We start from the raw sequence: 19,343 nt of genomic DNA on the forward strand, positions 1-19,343 counted from the left end.
AAAATTTGGAGATGAGAGAGATCCTTAATTTCTTTTGCAGTCTCACATATCTGTCTCTTAACTATATGCTTGATTGTACAAACTGCTTTCTTTGTGAAGGCATAGCAAATGAGGGATTGAATATCTATAAAGGTGTCTGGGGACTCTTTCGTAATGCTGAAGTAGTTGATTGCCAGAAAACCATTGGTTATAAACTGCTAGGAGATATCTAATTACTTCATAAGGCGCAAAAGCACACACCTCCTCCCATGTACACCAAATCCACAGTTAAGCGGTATGTTTTGTTTTCATGGAAAGCAAGGGAAGGGAAAGTATGTAATTAAATTCTTAGAAAGTTTGTGAAGAAACGTTCGTAAGTAATGCATAGGTAGGAAATGGGGGGGGGGGTTGGCTTTTTTTCTGGAAAAAGTGTCAGTAATCTTTTAAACTTCATAGCTGGCTCTTTCACTAAAAACTAGTCTTTTCATTCCTTAGGGCAAAGATATGTGTATCCTTGGTTAAGTCCAGCCTTCCCATCAACTTGTCCTATTTTATGCTATCACAGGAGGGTGGGATTGTGTGAGAGCCTGAGAGGAGGGTGGCCAGGTGGTGACATTATCTGGCTGCTACTTTACCACACTGAGGTGCAAGCTCTTCCCAATAAACTGTTTGCTGTTCTCCCAAGGGATGGGGCTTGTGACGAACCACCCCTGCTGTTCTGCTTCTGGGCTTAAGGTTTCCCCCCAGAATTCAGAATGAGGAATGAGCAAGTAGGATGTTATAAATCTGGGTCCTTGCCCTATGCCAGGGATGTCCAACTTCCAAGAGACTGTGATCTACTCCCCCCTTTTTTAAAAAAAGGCAGTGATCTACCCATTTTTTGGGGGGGGGGAATCCATCAGGATCACAGGATGCCCCACAATCGACCGGTAGATCACAATCGACTGGTTGGACATCCCTGCCCTGTGCCATGTCCAGCTCTGTGTAAGCTGTAGCCATTAAACTTGTGTCCATTTTAACCCACATGTTGTCTCACAGTTGGTCTTACTTTCCCATACCACTGCACTCTATGGACACAGAAAGCATTCACATATATTAGCAAAAGATAATAGGGAGTTTGATGGCATTATTGCAAAGGAGAATGGGTTGGTGTGAGAGCATAGTGCTTTATCCAGCTTCATTTGCTTGTTGTTTTTGACTTTAGCTGGAGGAAAACATTTTAAAGTTATCTAGAGGCATTTGCAGGACAAAACTGATAGGCTGGTAAAGGGTTAAGTGTCTTCTTTTCACTTGCTAATTTGTCATGTGTTGACACTACAGTGAAAATAAGGGATTAGGAACCCCCTCTTTCCCTTCAAATGTGCCGTTGATCACCAAATTTTTGCATCTTTGTTTATCTTTTGCTATTTACTTAAGGCTGCAAATCTGTTAGGAAGTTTGTCTTATTAATAGGTTTTTGTTTTTTTAAAAGTATCTTAGAAAAAGTAAATTGTAGCAGGTAGGTGCACTGGAAAACGGATAAAATCCAAACAACCTCCAGATTCTGTGAACATTCTGAGTTTGCTTGTACTCGGTAGCAAGTAACATTTTGCTTTTTAGATACTGGTTGGAATCTAGAGTTGCCTTAGGAAAGCTCATTGACTTTTGTATAAGTAGGATTTTTTATTTCTAACAGCAGTCTTTCTCTCCCCCTTCCCCCATGACCTGGATCAGAACTCTGGAGGAAGCAGCTAGAGGAAGAAACACATTTTTTCTTTAGACATTTATACCCTAAAACAAAAAGCTTTAAAAAACGCTCAGCGTGCATTTCAGCATCAAAAATTGTTAGCTGTGTGGCCTATGGTAGGAAGTTCCATAGCCTGGGTGTTATTACAGAGAAGGCTCCCACATATCCCATCAGCCATACTTAGCAGTGGGTCATGAAGTAGGGTGTCCTTTATTGATGGATGAAGTTTCAACTTCTTAACCCATATTCATTCTGTTATTGATTGCAGGCTCCAGTTCTTGCTTGTCAAAATATACAGGTTGAAGTGTGAGAGAGAGGGCAGCTGTATTGATGCTAAAATCTTAACCAGTTTACCCCAGTCTGCAGTTCTTCAAGAATAGTCATAAGATAAACAGCACTGTGCATGTGAACCTACACATCCACCTATCATTTGAGATTAGAGTTGAATTTAGGAGTGTTCTCTTAAAAGGTAGGGTAAGTTTAGAAAGATGACCCCAAATTGAAAATGTTTTGAGAATCACTGTTTTAGAATAACTTCTTGTTAAGGGGAAACTGACAAGGCATTGTATTTTCTCTCAAGATAAGTTGGACTTGGCTCAAGGGGAATCGGCCTGTGTTTACATTTTTCTTTTCTTGTACTTATGATTATTCCTACTGTTCTGAGTTTGGGGGAAGGGGAATAACCAGGCCAGCTTGGTAATGGTCCGCTAATTATGGATGTGGGTGGCGCTGTGGGTTAAACCACAGAGCCTAGGGCTTGCTGATCAGAAGGTCAGCAATTCGAATCCCCTTGACGGGGTGATCTCCTGTTGTCCCAGTGCCTGCCAACCTAGCAGTTCGAAAGTACAAAGTGCAAGTAGATAAATAGGTACCACTCCAGTGGGAAGGTAAACGGCGTTTCCGTGTGCTGCTCTGGTTCGCCAGAAGCGGCTTAGTCATGCTGGCCACATGACCCAGGAGCTGTATGCTGGTTCCCTTGGCCAGTAAAGCGAGATGAGCGCCGCAACCCTAGAGTCGACCACAACTGGACCTAACGGTCAGGGGTCCCTTTACCTTTACCTTAAGATAGCAAAGGGAGTGGCTCCTCTGGGACAAATGGGTGGGTTCAACTGTCTGTTAATTTGAAAGACAAAAGGCCAGAGCAGAGTTGAGAAGTGTGAGCTAGAAGCTGGATGCAAATGCTTCAGGCTGGAAAGGCAGAGTGAGAGAGAGCAAGGCCTGATTTCTGCTGGAATCCAAGGCTGTGGCTATGGGAGAAACAGGACCCTTTGTGGTAATGCTTTGAACCCCTCCATTGTAGGCATAGGTTGTATATACATGTAAAGAAACCAAATATTCTAAAGACACCAGAGCCTCCACTGTGCCTCATTCTGAAGGAAACACAAACTCTGTCTGAGTGCCTGGAACCCCCTGGCATCTCGTACTAGTCGGAGATTGGGGTGGCATGCAACTGTATGTTTAAGACAATCTGGTATGAGATACTATGCCCTGGTCCTATGCATTGGGAAATCATAGTTAGAGGAAAGAAAATAAAATTCCTTGAATGTAAGAGGGCCAAGAAATAGAGACTTGCGGGTCTAGGGCAGTATATAAATTTAATAAATAATAATTTTAAAAATATGATAAATTGAAGCAATCTGTGATATATATTCTTGTTATAACACTGCCTCTGTTGGAGTTGTAGGGTTGAAATCTGACATATTAGGAGGAATATAATCATTATTAATATTTTGCAGGTTGTATTTCCTAAGCAGAAATGAAGAATAAAAAGCAATGTATACAAAATGCTGAAGATGAAAAGCATGAAGACACAGAAGGTAGCTAATATTGGTTGGATATTCTGCTAAATCAGATAAGATAATAATAAACAAAGTAGAACAACATATATCACTTCCTACATCTTCCTACCCCAACATTTCCAGATCTAATAGAGAAAATCTAAAGCATCCTTTGGTATTTCTGGTTTTAGCTGATTAGAGATAGTGCCCACAGTTCATGGTCACTTCAGAGGGGGCTTCTGAATAGGAGAATATGTGAAAACTGTAAGAGGTCCTTTGTACTTCAGGACATGATGACTCCTGTTGATGTGGCAAACTTACATTTGAAAGGGCTGATCCACATGGCCTGTTATTCTGGAATAACAACTCATTGAATCTCTTATAACATCTGATTTGTTTACAATGTCTGACAAAATAAGCTGCTCTTACCCCTGTCCTTGACAATGTGCTTGTGTTGTGTGTTATTTTCTGATATGCAAAGGGTTGTAGAGTCGGTGCACTAAGACAGTGTTTCCCAATCTTGGGTCTCCAGCTGTTTTTGGACTACAACTCCCATCATACTTAGCGGGCAAGACCAGTGGTTAGGGATGATGGGAAGTGTAGTCCAAAAACAGCTAGAGACCAAAGGTTGGGAAACACTGCACTAAGAGACACACATTGAAGATCAAAACTGTGTAAGGCAGGGATGGCTGACCATTTTCATCCTGAAGATTGTGTTCAGAGTTGGCTAACCTGCAGTTCACATCTTGCATACATACACTCTTGCCATGCAGACATGCATGACGCTGCGCAGTATCCACCCAGAGAGGCACTCATCATACATATAGATATATATATACTGTACTGCACACTCATTCCCCATCCTCTCAGCCTAGTTCTGTGGTGGGCCAATTTCTTCACTGTAAGGCTAGACTGCACGGAGAGGTTTAAACCTCTCAGCTTGGCACTGAGAAAGGTCAGTTTCTCCACTTCAGTGCTGAGCTTAGGTGAGAAGGTTAAACCTCTCTACCTAAGTGCTAGGATGGAGATTCACCACAGCTTTCCCTCTCATCTCAGTAGTTGAGATATTGCTTCATTGCAGGATTGGGCTGCGAGGAGAGGTTTAAATCTTTCCCAAATTCAACCTCTCCTCTCAGTTCCATGATGGAGAAGTTGCAGTGCTAAAGAGGGGCATGGCTTTCCCAGACCCGGGGGTCCACTTGCAGTAACTTTGTTGGGTGGGCTGGAATTGGCCTGTGAGCTTGCTACCCCTGATTTGAGGGGATGTTTCTGAAGCATCCAGGAATTTAATGCCCATGTAGAGGTGTGGTATCATCTCAAGACCACTGTTTATGATTTTTTGATATACATTGTGACCCAAGTGAATTGTTATCTAGGCAATTGCAGGCTAACTAGGAAAAGGTATTGTCTATTTGGCATTTGTTAGTTTTCATTCGGTCTGGATTTTAATAGGGTTTCAAGAAATTATAAAGTCAACTTTATTTTTTAAAACTTGAAAAAAGGCCTAAAAGGTTTCATTTTAATCGTAGGAAAATTATTGAACTGTTATTGAGATAGCTATTTACAAAAAATAAAAAGATATTTGTACAAAATTGCACCTTACAATTTTATATGCCTGTAGATCACATTGTTACCACAGTGATTTATAATTAACCTGTGAAACTAATTGACATATATGCGGTAGTGACTACTGTCATAGTAACTTGTTAAAAAGCTTCAGTAATTCCATGTTGTGGATGGTTTGTAGTTGGCCACTACCAATAGTACATCGGAACAGTTTTCATATTCACATCTAAAGGCATACCCCCCCCCCCCAAATCTTGACATGACCTGGTGTTTGGTAAGGACGAAATGTTGGGTAGAGGGGAGTATGATAATCACAATATTCAAAATTCAACATTTGCATTCTTGTTGGCTTCAGTCATACATAATGAGATAACTGCATTTCAGACCTAGCTGACAATATTGAGACATTTTACTGTCGGCTTACAAAGGATTTGAGAGTCAACTTTTTAGATCTGCAAGTTTGAACAAAATTGCATATCAGCATGATGTGGCATATTATTTAAGTGGATATTTCTACTACAGACTTCACAGAGCTTTTACATTTTATAACAGGTGAAGAGAATGAAGAAAACTGCTCCTGTTCTTCTAGCTTTCTGTCTGATGAAGATGACAGGTGTCCAATCTGTCTAAACTGCCTGGCAGAGCAGGAGGTTGGTTTTCCTGAAAACTGCAGTCACATCTTCTGCATGACCTGCATCCTTAAATGGGCCGAAGTAAGTATAGGTGGTTCATGGGAAACTTGTAAACTGGCTACTTAAATGCTTAAAATCTTTTTAAAGGGTAATATTTCTCCTTGGCAGCCTGGCAGCCAAAGAACGGTACTACTAGTTCCTCATATTCAAGTGACCTCCAAGGCACATGGCAGCCTGCTTTTGAAACATGAGACTTTCAAAAGCAGTATATAATATAGCAAAAGGCATTGATGTTTAAAGGATTTTTTTTAAAAAAAACAACAACAACAACCCAGCTGGCATGCCTAAATCAGCTCTTTGTGAGTTAAGGCCCAAATGTAACTCGTTTCACATTTCAGCGAAGTACTCGCATCACCACATTTGGTAAATGCTTAGGTAGTGGCCTTTGTTTGTTGGAAGTTAATGTTGTGAGTTCTTGGTAAATGGTTTGTCCATTTGTCTTCCCAAACTCTATAGGTAATTATTGTGTCTCCTTTCCAAAGTTCCTACTGCTCTTGCTTTCCAAGGAAATCTGCTAAATGATGATCCCATAGTACTGACCTATTTTCTTGCAACTTTGTAATATTGTGCTTTGTTACTGTAGACTTCTTTCTTTGCTCGTGTAGCTATGCTTATGCAATATAACATTGTTGCTTTCAGCATCTTGCTTATTGTGATGAACAACCCAGATAATTGTAGAGACTGAGAGAACTCCATAAGGACCTAAAGTCTTATACACATCATATGCAATATTGTAACTGATGCTTATCCAGCTTCTTAGAAACCTTTTTGGAGAACTATTTTTTCTAGGCATCTTTTATTGCTGTGATCACTTATCGCTGTGGCAGATATTATAAACCCCAGAGTTTAAATGCATACTCTTCATGTCCTACATGAATGTTTCTAAAAGTCAGTAATTGTTTTCTATGTTCATGGCATTCCTTCAAGTATTTGAATCTAATTATCCAGAATTGTGTTCATGATAAAATGTTTAGTCCCTCTGCTTTAGAGACACAAGCCAACAGGCCTCAATGGTAGAAAAACAGTGTGGCAAGCAAAGCCCAGCAGGCATTGCACTTATGCACAGGTTGATCTTGCTTAATGAGCAGAATGTGTGACTGGAACTAGGTGGGTTAAGAGGAGGGCTCAGGTCTTGCAGTCAGTCTGCATGTCAATATCTGGAAGGGTCTCGTAGGTTGGTTGTAATAATAATAATAATAATAATTTATTATTTATACCCCGCCCATCTGGCTGAGTTTCCCCAGCCACTCTGGGCGGCTCCCAATCAGTATTAAAAACAATACAGCATTACATATTAAAAACATCCCTGAACAGGGCTGCCTTAAGATGTCTTCTGAACGTCAGGTAATTCTTTATCTCTTTGACATCTGATGGGAGGGCGTTCCACAGGGCGGGCGCCACTACCGAGAAGGCCCTCTGTCTGGTTCCCTGTAACCTCACTTCTCGCAATGAGGGAACCGCCAGAAGGCCCTCGGCGCTGGATCTCAGTGTCCGGGCTGAACGATGGGGGTGGAGACGCTCCTTCAGGTATACAGGACCGAGGCCGTTTAGGGCTTTAAAGGTCAGCACTAACACTTTGAATTGTGCTCGGAAACGTACTGGGAGCCAATGCAGATCTCTCAGAACCGGTGTTATGTGGTCCCGGCGGCCACTCCCAGTCACCAGTCTAGCTGCCGCATTCTGGATTAATTGCAGTTTCCGGGTCACCTTCAAAGGTAGCCCCACGTAGAGCGCATTGCAGTAGTCCAAGCGTGAGATAACTAGAGCATGCACCACTCTGGCGAGACAGTCCGCGGGGAGGTAGGGTCTTAGCCTGCGTACCAGGTGGAGCTGGTAGACAGCTGCCCTGGACACAGAGTTAATCTGCGCCTCCATGGACAGCTGTGAGTCCAAAATGACTCCCAGGCTGCGCACCTGGTCCTTCAGGGGCACAGTTACCCCATTCAGGACCAGGGAATCCTCCACACCTGCCCGCCTCCTGTCCCCCAAAAACAGTACTTCTGTCTTGTCAGGATTCAACCTCAATCTGTTAGCCGCCATCCAACCTCCAACCGCCTCCAGGCACTCACACAGGACCTTCACCGCCTTCACTGGTTCTGATTTAAAGGAGAGGTAGAGCTGGGTGTCATCTGCATACTGATGAACACCCAGTCCAAACCCCCTGATGATCTCTCCCAGCGGCTTCATATAGATATTAAAAAGCATGGGGGAGAGGACAGAACCCTGAGGCACCCCACAAGTGAGAGCCCAGGGGTCTGAACATTCATCCCCCACCACCACCTTCTGGACACGGCCCAGGAGGAAGGAGCGGAACCACCGTATAACAGTGCCCCCAGCTCCCAGCCCCTCTAGACGGTCCAGAAGGATGTTATGGTCGATGGTGTCAAAGGCCGCTGAGAGATCCAGCAGAACTAGGAAACAGCTCTCACCTTTGTCCCTAGCCCGCCGGAGATCATCAACCAGCGCGACCAAGGCAGTTTCAGTCCCATGGTGAGGCCTGAATCCCGATTGGAAGGGATCCAAATGGTCCGTTTCCTCCAGGCGTGCTTGGAGTTGTTCAGCAACCACCCGCTCAATCACCTTGCCCAAGAATGGCAGATTTGAGACTGGGCGATAGTTGGCCAAATTGGCCGGGTCTAAAGATGTTTTTTTAAGAAGCGGTTTAATGACCGCCTCTTTCAGCGGGTCTGGGAAGGCTCCCTCATGGAGGGAAGCGTTCACCACCCCGCAGAGCCCATCGCCCAGCCCTTCCCGGCTCGCTTTTATCAGCCAGGATGGGCAAGGATCAAGGAGACAGGTGGTCGGTTTCACTCGTCCAAGCAGCCTGTCCACATCCTCGGAGGTAACAGATTGGAATTGATCCCATGTAACAGGACCAGACAGAACTCTAGCACTCTCCCGCCCTGGCCCTGCTCCCACGGTGGAGTCTACCTCCTTCTGAATCTGAGCGATTTTATCTGCAAAAAACTTTGCAAAAGCATTGCAGGAGATCTTGGGGTCCCTACCAGGCCCCGTTGGTACAGGTGGTTCTGATAGATTGCGAACCACCTGAAAAAGTCTCCTGCTGCTGTTTTCTGCAGATGCAATGGAGGCGGTGAAGAAGGCCCTCTTCGCCGTCGCCATTGCCACTTGGTAGGCTCGACGTTGAGCTCTAACCCGTGTCCGGTCTGATTCAGAATGAGTTTTCCGCCACCGGCGCTCTAGCCGTCTCAACGATTGTTTCATCACCCTCAGCTCCGGGGAAAACCACGGGGCTGTCCGGGCTCCATGCAATCGGAGAGGGCGCTTCGGAGCCAGACAGTCAATAGCCCTGGTTAACTCCGCATTCCAGCGGGCCACCAGGGAATCAGCTGAAAGGCCATCAACTTGGGATAGAGCATCCCCTACCACTCTCTGGAAGCCAATTGGATCCATTAAGTGGCAGGGGCGGACCATCCGAATCGGTCCCACCTCCCTGCGGAGGGGAAGGGTTGCGGAGAAGTCCAGTTGCACCAGGAAGTGATCTGACCATGGCACTTCTTTTGTTTCACTTTTAGTTAATGTCAGATCACCAGCATCCGTAGAGGTAAACACCAAGTCTAAGGCATGTCCGTGGCTATGAGTTGGGCCAGACTTATTCAGGGACAGCCCCATGGAGGCCATGCTTTCCACGACGTCCCGAGCGGCCCCTTGTAAGGTCGTGTCGGCATGGATGTTAAAATCCCCCAGGACAACCAGGCTAGGTGTCTCCAGGAGCATATCCGCCACGACCTGAAGCAGCTCGGGCAGGGAATCCTTGGTGCAGCGGGGAGGTCGGTACACCAGTAGGAATCCTGTACTGCCCCTATTGCCCAACTTCCAGAACATGCACTCAGAAAACTGGGTCTTCCCAATAGGACGCCTGGTGCAGACTAATGACTTCCTAAAAATCACTGCAACCCCCCCTCCCCGCCCACATGACCTGGGTTGCTGTGCGTAAGAGAAACCTGGTGGGCAAGCAGCGGCAAGGACAGGCCCATCTGCTTCATCCAACCAAGTCTCTGTTACACATGCCAGATCAAATCCTCCATCCATGATCAAGTCATGGATGGCAGTGGTCTTATGAATCATTGACCTGGCATTGCACAGCAACACTTTCAGGTCATGTGGGTATCCCTTGCTGATTCTAGTATCCATCCGGTCAGGACCAGACCCGGAGGCAGGAATAGTCCTCAGACAACGACTAAACCTGCCTCCTCTGTAATGACATGGTCTGGTCTTAGCGTAACTCCTCCTCCTACCCGTGATCACTGAGATCGGTTGTCCCAGTGCATTCCCCCCTGTGGAACATGCCCCAGCCATTTTGTGGGCTGGGGCCCACTCCCCGGCAGCCCTGACCCCTCCCCCTAAGAACAAAATAACAACTTATACAAACAAACAAAACTAATAAAACAATACAAACAAAAAATGTAAAAATTACAAGATCATCAAAAAAAAAAAAAAAAAATTCCCCAAACCCAACCAAACATCCATCCCACCCCCACCCCCCACATACAAAAAATCCAAAAGAAATTTTTTAAAAACATTTTAAAAACACTCTGTGCCCCTCCTGCAGTAACACTGTCCTAGTGAGGCCTGTCAGGCCCCGCCCTGGGCCAGATGGTAAGTGGCAGGAAGGAGCAGGGCCCTCAAGCACTCACTCAGGGGAGTCCTCCTGGGCAGCTGGCAGCAAGCACCAAGCAGTCCTTATGAGGCTTCAGGCCCCGCCCCAGGCCAGATGGTAAGTGGCAAGAGCAGGACCCTCCGGCACTCACTCAGGGGAGTCCTCCTGGGCAGCAGGCAGCAAGCACCAAGCAGTCCTTATGAGGCTTCAGGCCCCGCCCCAGGCCAGATGGTAAGTGGCAAGAGCAGGACCCTCCAGCACTCACTCAGGGGAGTCCTCCTGGGCAGCAGGCAGCAAGCACCAAGCAGTCCTTATGAGGCTTCAGGCCCCGCCCCAGGCCAGATGGTAAGTGGCAAGAGCAGGACCCTCAGGCACTCACTCAGGGGAGTCCTCCTGGGCAGCAGGCAGCAAGCACCAAGCAGTCCTTATGAGGCTTCAGGCCCCGCCCCAGGCCAGATGGTAAGTGGCAAGAGCAGGACCCTCCAGCACTCACTCAGGGGAGTCCTCCTGGGCAGCAGGCAGCAAGCACCAAGCAGTCCTTATGAGGCTTCAGGCCCCGCTCCAGGCCAGATGGTAAGTGGCAAGAGCAGGACCCTCAGGCACTCACTCAGGGGAGTCCTCCTGGGCAGCAGGCAGCAAGCACCAAGCAGTCCTTATGAGGCCTGTCAGGCCCCGCCCCAGGCCAGATGGTAAGTGGCAAGAGCAGGACCCTCCAGCACTCACTCAGGGGAGTCCTCCTGGGCTGGATCCGAGTCACTGCTATGTGGCAGTCTGTGGCCCTTCCCACTCCTCAGGAGGGAATGATATGAATATGGCTGCAGTAAGGACAGTATGGAGTCCGAATTCAGTTTCTATTGTTCCCCTGCTTCCCCCGCTCTTTGGAGACCTGGGTTTTACTACTCCACCACTCTGCCTCCACCATGTGACTTCCTGGTTGCCTGCTCTCTAGCTAAAGTGAAAGATCACACCTTTATTTTATCACCTGTAGGATTCCACCACACACACCTGAAATATCAAACATGTCTGCTTTCCTAATTCCTTTTATATCTCCGTTGTCATCATTTAATTCCAAACAATTCATTTATTCACCTTTTACCATCCACACACCAATATGCATGCACACACACAGGTGTCATATTTGTGTTCTTTAAGAACTCTTGAGTGGATGTCATCTGAACCCAGTCATTTGTTTATAACTGGTCAACAAGGCTTACATCAGCTCTCCTGATGCTGTGTCTCAACCCAGACTGGTAGTTGTCTTGCTCCAAACAAAACACAAGTTGTAGTTCGTGTTTGTGTCTTACTGCACATAGTTTGTATAAGAGAGACCAACCATGATTCCAGATTCAAGTGTAGCACTCAGCCAAGCCATGGCCCAACTGTAATAGCAGCAGGACCTGTAAAGTGAAGTGGCAGCAATTTTTGCTTGGAGAACCCACATACTCCTTGTTCATTCCTGCTTAGCTATGCTTTGGGTTAGTGTTACATGCAAAGTGGACTAGAGTTCTCTTCATGCAGGACTGCCACTATTGATTTGAAATCAATGGACATGACTAACCAAGGTCGATTAATTTTCATCATCTTCTCCTGAGTAGAACTGTCATGGACTGGCTGCTGACAATAACTCAGTTGGATACAACCCTCAGTCCTATGGATGTGGTTGGTTTGAAATTTAAATAAATGGGCATATTACAAACCCTTTGCTACAGGTGCCTTATTGGTTTATGTGAGAACTAAACCTTTAATCAAAACTGCCACTCCTAGGAGGAACGGCTATTATTTCTAAAATACCCTTAAAAATAAAATTTCTGGTGATTTACAACCCAACAGATCAGCTTGCCCTTGCTGATTGATCAACCAGTGCTTTAATTGATTTACTTATTAAGCCAATTAGCACCTGGAGTCTTAAATTAATTGAAAGTAACAGATTCCAGAGGAATATGCATGCAGGTTGGTTTGTATCAAGAGATTCAAAAACTGGACAGACAATACAGTTGTTCCTTTTCTTTGGAGAAAAAAAAATATTTCTAAAGTTATAAAATAGTGAAATGTGAACAAAATCTTCTTTCAGACCAGAGCGTCGTGCCCAGTTGACCGCAAACAGTTCCAAGCTGTATATAAACTAAATGCATTAGAAGACTGCATAAAGGCAAGTTCCAGTGTTTCTTTAATTTATATTTTGTGTTTAGAAAATTACGATCAGAATAAACTAGTGTTTTGTTCTTCAAATATCTGAATAATTATTTGGTCACTAAGGCAGGTTGGATGCTGTTAATGGCATGTTCTAATTTTGACCAAAAAACATTTGTTTAAAGCATTTAACCCTGACAGAAGGAGTCCTTCTCTTTGTGGAAGTTGAAGTTTATTTCCACCCCATTTTTTATATACTTCACAATTATTTCTCAATGTTGGTAAAATCATACCATTTAGCGCTCAAATGATTTCTTATTTTATTTGTTGGCAAGCTATAATTCCCAACACATCTCAAAAAGTTCTAAACTGTGATTGATTTGCAAAGCAGATGCTGATTGCTCTTTTTGATTAATTGCAGATTTGGGCAAGGGGAGAGATTGGTCTCTCTGTTTTGTCTTTGCAGAAGGTAAAAGCATTGTAATACTTCGGCTGCTTCTGCAAACATAAGTAAGACCCCATTCTCCCGAGTCTTCTGCCATTTGCAGAAGAGGTGGAGCAGGAAAGAAAAAGAGAAACACACAATATTTTTTATTCAACCTAGGCTTCCCTCTTATTCCATACCCCTGCTTCGCTAAAACCCCATAAAGGTGTTGTTATCAGGATTCTTCCAAACACATGATTTCTGGGAAGTAAACAATGTCTAAATTTTAGGACCCATGTTTATTTAATAATAAAAGGCTAAAATCATATTTGCTCCAAAATGATAAACTAGGAGGACATTAGGAGTGAAATCCAGGGCTGTCATGCCATGCACAGAATGGCTTTTGATTTAGCAGAGATGATCACTACCAGTGATAAACTCCGCCATCCTACTATTATGCTCCTGAAAATCAGTTTAGAAGTTTAGGGGACCCTTTAAAACTTTGTGGATAGTGGTGTGGGCAGCTGCAATGTGAATGGGAAACTGGAAAAAATACCCTTCCTTCTTACATTAGCAGTTCCTCCACGGTCAAAAGCTGTTTTCTGAGCAGGATGGCAACAGCAGATTTCACCCTGATAATTCAATCAATATCTTGGAAACACTTTCATGCGGCAAATAATGAGGACCGTATGAAGAGCAGGTGTGGTGTTGTGGTTAAGAGGGGTGGACTCGTAATCTGGAGAACTGGGTTCGCGTCTCTGCTCCTCCACATCCAGCTGCTGGGTGACCTTGGGGTAGTCATACTTCTCTGAAGTTTCTCAGCCCCACTCACCTCACAGAGTGTTTGTTGTGGGGGAGGAAGGGAAAGGAGAATGTTAGCTGCTTTGAGACTCCTTTGGGTAGTGATAAAGCAGGATATCAAATCCAAACTCCTCTTTTTCTTCAATTGTCTAGTAGCTTATAAGAAAAGTTTTACTGGACTTTTTATGTTTTTAGAAAACACCAAGACATATTTTTAGGTTTTTTACTAGTAACTCTACCCAAGCGTGTGCTATTGAGCAAGCTTCTGATTTGTCTCTTTTCCTAGAATGAGAATGTCTTGACCCAGAGTTCCTTTAGAACAAATCAGTGTGATGCTATAAATCAGCATTGGCATTTTTATATCGTGTATTAAGTGAATAATGCTGTAGGCTGAATCACATAACTACTAGGTTATAAATATTAGAGAAAATGATTTAGGAAATTGCAGTACTAATTTTAACATTCCTTACAGGTTCAAATAAAGGAACAAGTAAGCAAAAAAGATGACCTACTTAGCTGTAATGAGGGCAAGTATTGCCCTGCAAATATGAAAAGCTGTACAAGGTTAGTAATGAACCTTTCCTTTACTGTTGATGTCATGTCTAGTTCGTTCATAAACATTGATTAGATGTGTTTCAGATTGATAAGGATGATACCAATAAGTAATACTCTTGAGTACTTGCATAGAGATCAAAAGACTTGCTATTTAAGTTTGTTAATTTGTACCGGGTTAAGAGTATGACTAATGTTGAATATGATATGACCCTAAATACATAGGCAATATTGAAGACAATTTGCTGAGAAAGAGCCATTAGATGGCATAGGTTGCTGTCACCCTTTACCAGGATTAATCTTCATATTCTTTGGAGATAAGCAACAGTTTGTTGCTGTACATTTAAGTGTCCAGAGTATCATAGCAGTTTCATTCTTTAGATCTTGGATGTTAAAGATCTTTAGGGCATTTATAGAGTTCATTCCTTTATGGGACCTTGGTCCATTATTAGCACACACTAAATTGCTCGGCATATAACTGTTTTGTATGTGTTTGCAGAAAACATGAAAATGCAGGGAAAGTGCATTTAACAGCAATCTCCTGTAAAGGCTGGAACCAAAAACACAGTAAGTTTGTTTTTGTTTTTTGTCACTAACTTGGCTTCCCTTTGAAATTTCAAAACTACATGTTGCTAGTTCTTTGGATGTATTTGAGATGTTTCTATCAAATTAATGGTTTCTAAGCCAATTTCAGCAGAGCAGAGAAGTCTTGCGACATTATGGGAGATAGGAAACTCCAATAAATCAAATCTAGGCTCCAATCAAAAGAACCTCAGGGGTTCTGATGCTCACTTGTCCAGTATGCCAGTGTTGAGGGGACTGTGTACTATACAGGACTTTTAAAGAGAAGTGGCAAACCTTTCCATGCACAAAGAGGTCCTGCTCACATATACACAGACACACTTGATAAGGTCTGAGCTTAGTAAATAGCAACAAATCAAATTGCTTATTGTATATTATCAAGTATTTAAACTGTGTATTTTTCCTTTGAAGCTCTGTCTCACATCCCCAGCATTTGGGGAACAATTTCTGTGGTCCAGAGCATTCTTTTCATATGATGTTTCCAGAGAACTTCGGTGTGCATGAAAGTGGCCTCTGCTTCCTAACCACAAACCTTGCTTCTCATGTTGGCCCTTAGCTCTTTCGCTGACCCTATCGGAAAAGAGTCATTCCTTCCTAATTGTCAACTAGTAGCCCAGACATAGGAGTGCTTAGATACGTAGCAAGTCACTAATTATAGGCAAAATAGCCAGGATAGGCTTGACAAAAACAGAGCCCTGTGGCACTGTAAAAGCTTAACCAAATTCTAGCATCATCTTGAATACATGAGATGTGTCAGCAGGGGAATAGTGTGAGCTGAATGTACCTCTGGTTATACTGAAATAGTTATATAGTTGGCTGGTTTGTAGTCTGTGTTGTGAAATTATATAAAGAACAGACAAATACTGTATCTTATGTGTCCCACTGATTAGCTTTTCTTCCAAAGGGCTTTTGCAGTAGTAAAATGTTTGTGAAATTCTTACATTTAAAATGAAATTTAATCCGCATCTAATTGCCTTAATGCTAATGATTATCAGATTAAAGTGAGATTCTGCATTTTTTAATCATTATAAAGGTTCTTCAAGCAAAGAAGATAAAAGTTATATTTCTATGAAGAAAAATAAGGTTTGTTCAATTACTTTTATGTTTAAAGGACTAAAAGTTACTGAATACATTTTTGTTTAAGGCGGCTTTCCCTCAAGTTTGTGCAATGACAGTACAAACTGGGGGTCTCCAGAGTCTTAGGCAGAGATCTTTCCCATCACCTGCTACCCAACCTTTTAAAGTCTGTGCCGAGATAATTTGTTTGAGGTGCCTAAATACAGTGAAAAAAATTTAAGGACTTTCTAAATGCAAAGTGTCTCCTCTACCTCTGAGTCCTTCCCTGCCACGCCATCCTAGTTTGTAGACCTATCAGTGAAAGTGAGTTTCAAGACCTTGTGAAATGTGTTGCATGAATATATTTCTGCCCGTGTCTCAGTGCAGTTTAGATGGCTTTTGCAGTTATATGACTAGAATATACCGTATTTTTCGCTCTATAACACGCACCCGACCATAACACGCACGTAGTTTTTAGAGGAGGAAAATCCGTAGGCATGCCACCCGTAGGCATTTCCTCCATAACACGCACAGACATTTCCCCTTACTTTCTAGGAGGAAAAAAGTGAGTGTTATGGTGCAAAAAATACGGTAAATCTTTCAAATGATCTTACATCTGGAATGCTTTTTTGTTTTATGAATATTGGATACAGAGGTTACCACAGTGTTTTACATTTAAAACTTTATTTTGTAGCCCAGAAGACAAACCTGCTCAAGCAGATTCCTCAGAAGTAACTTCTGTGGTAGATTTTCTTCTAATAGTAGCTTCAATGGAGAATCTCCTAATTACCAAAATGAATGGTCAGTATTGAATCTATTGTTCACAAAGACTGTTGTAATACTGTAAAATGTTAATATGACTCACTTGACTTCCTGGGAAAATGGTAGATCTAGATTAACTTTTTCCCCTCACATATAAAACCACTGTAGTAGGATCTACTCCAGCAAAAAAAGAGAAATATGTAATTGAGCCCTAATCTCCCAATATTATCTTTGCAAATATTCTAGAGCAATTTTTAAAATCTGAAAGTCTGTGTGTGGGGTTTAAATGGCTTTTGTATCTGTTCTTCTTGGAACGTAGAGCCTACAGTGAGTTAGACCTTTTGTTCCATCTCATTCAGCATTGTCAATCCTGATTGGTAGTGTCTCTCCAAGGTTGCAGTTCTTCTGGCCTATAGATACCAAGTATTGAACCTTTGACATGTACAGCATAATCACTACCACTGAGCTACGGCCCTTCCTCTCCTAATATGCTATAAGTTGTAAAGAAATAGCTTGATGAGTTCTGGAGCTTTAAGAAATCTTGCATGTGTGCCTCAAATCTGCTGTTTTTAGAATATGAGTGTGTAACTTCTTCTCCATTGTCATGTAGTGTTGCAGCTTTGTGTATGAGCTGAGACCCAATTCAAATATTACATCTCCCTTGAGCACTTTAGGTGACCTAAGGAAGCCAGTGGCTGTGTTTTGTCATAATGCTAAACCATTGTATTGGATTGTACATCAGACTAGGGGTTGTATGCTCCCTCTTCCCTCCCTTACGGTGTGGCAGCAAGGACAAGATAGGAAGCTTCTGATTTAAGAGTGACTGCAGTTCAGTGTGTTTGAAGCCTAAGCAGTAGTTAATCTTATCTGTGGTCATTTGAAACAAGCCAGCTTCATGAACCATGGTTAAAATGGACTTAATGAACAGGCTTGTTTTAATGGACTCTAGTTAAGATTGACTGCATTTTGTCTGGGGTTTAGATATTGCAACAAGCTGCATTTTATTTAAAATGGAAACAGAAACTTCTGAAGTCTTCCTTACCGCTATGCCAGAGCAAGAGATGGGTGGTGGCAGGCTGGAGGAAGGAAGCACATGAGCCTTCAGATAGATCAGTTTGTCCTTGTACTGTTCAAATTTGCTGCAGTTTTCTTTATCTGAATGAGACCAGTATCTGTACCTCAACCCATTCATCTGCTGCATAAGGATAATACTGACCCACCCACTTTGTGAGACTATTAAGCGTTATTGAGAATTAATATAAAGTGTACATGTATGTCAATTATCATTTTTCATTCTGGAAATAAGTGCACATTTGTATCTTAAATCTATCTGCCACCTTGTTAAGCTGCACATCAAGGCCCTAAAATTTATTTCACATTTATGTTCCAGTATAGAGATCAGCAAAATTGACACAATGATCGGGCATAAGAGAAGAGAGCTGGAGTTGTCATGTTCTGTACTAGCTAGCATGGCAAGGTAAAGCAACCAACTGGTTAAGAACTGTTTTGTTTTGTTTTTAAATGCACTTTGTCACTAGTGAAGCTACAGTCACAATATCTAAAGAACAATAACAACTGGGTTAAGATAAACTTTCAATAGTATTTGAAATTGTGTGTGGGTTTTTATTTACATATGACTGCACAAAATAAAATACTTCGGATCTTCGGATGAAAGGCAGTAAACAAACTTAATATATAATTATAATTATATTAAAATGTGCTTTGCTATATAATAGTTTGGTTCTGTCTACTATTCTGAATCGATAGAACCTCAGTTAAGCAAAGGGTTTGTCTGGCTTCTTATTTTGCTTAAAACTTAGGATCATCATATTGCTCGTAATAAGAGGAATGCAGTAATAAGAGTGTTTTTACACTTAAGTCTGGTCATAGTTTTATTTTTTTATTTGTAATGCATAAACCTAACATTAATGAATATTTGGGACAATGATACTTACAGGCAAATTAATAATCCAGGTGATTAAAAAGCTAGTAATATACATATAGATTTCATTTTGGAAAGCCAAAGCATTTTCTTTTTTCCTATTCCACTTCAGACCTTTTAGGGGAGTCCAAATTATCTAAGCCCAAAAGGACTTTGGCCAAGATAACAAACTTTAAATCCAAGAAGGGAGTCTCAATCCTTCATGTGCTTTTCATTACTATTTATCCAATGGATACAATGCGTTTCTATATGGCCTTATGTGATTCCCCACCCCCCGGTAGGATTCTTCCTGTAACTCTTGTTTTTATGTGGGTTAATTTTTACAGAATATCTTCCATGGGCTGTGAAACAGAGATGACAACCTGCTGTCTGGTTTCCACTGCTGTAGTGGGAACTCTTTTTTTGAGAAGTTCTTCGCCTTTGGAAAACTTTGGTAAATTTTTTTTGTAAGTTTTATTTATAGTTCATATAAAGCAACATTTTCATTAATTCCTCCAACTATATTATGCGATTTTCCCTATTTAAATATACATTTTAAGAGTTAATTGTCACATCGGTGTGAAGTAAAACACAAAATAATTTCAGTTACAGATAGGTAGCCGTGTTGGTCTGCCATAGTCAAAACAAAATAAAAAAATTCCTTCCAGTAGCACCTTAAAGACCAACTAAGTTAGTTACTGGTATGAGCTTTCGTGTGCATGCACACTTCTTCAGATACACTGAAACTGAAGT

At 42.5% G+C, this 19,343-nt stretch overlaps 1 protein-coding gene across 3 annotated transcripts in view; it reads left to right on the forward strand.

The window, feature by feature from the left end:
- Positions 1-19,343, forward strand: part of SCAF11 (SR-related CTD associated factor 11) — a 35,805-nt gene that overhangs the window by 1,941 nt on the left and 14,521 nt on the right. For all 3 annotated transcript variants that reach the window (XM_081877807.1, XM_081877805.1, XM_081877806.1), the window contains exons 2-10: positions 3,442-3,522; positions 5,602-5,762; positions 12,434-12,511; positions 14,190-14,281; positions 14,769-14,836; positions 15,885-15,934; positions 16,602-16,708; positions 18,060-18,146; positions 18,938-19,044. In XM_081877807.1, the coding sequence (XP_081733933.1) occupies positions 3,462-3,522; positions 5,602-5,762; positions 12,434-12,511; positions 14,190-14,281; positions 14,769-14,836; positions 15,885-15,934; positions 16,602-16,708; positions 18,060-18,146; positions 18,938-19,044 (811 nt within the window). In that variant the 5' untranslated portion in view covers positions 3,442-3,461. The remainder of the gene's footprint in view (positions 1-3,441; positions 3,523-5,601; positions 5,763-12,433; positions 12,512-14,189; positions 14,282-14,768; positions 14,837-15,884; positions 15,935-16,601; positions 16,709-18,059; positions 18,147-18,937; positions 19,045-19,343) is intronic.

This window comes from Podarcis erhardii (genome assembly GCF_964252035.2).
Source record: "Podarcis erhardii genome assembly, chromosome: 10".
In the NCBI taxonomy this organism is placed as follows: Eukaryota; Metazoa; Chordata; class Lepidosauria; order Squamata; family Lacertidae; genus Podarcis; species Podarcis erhardii.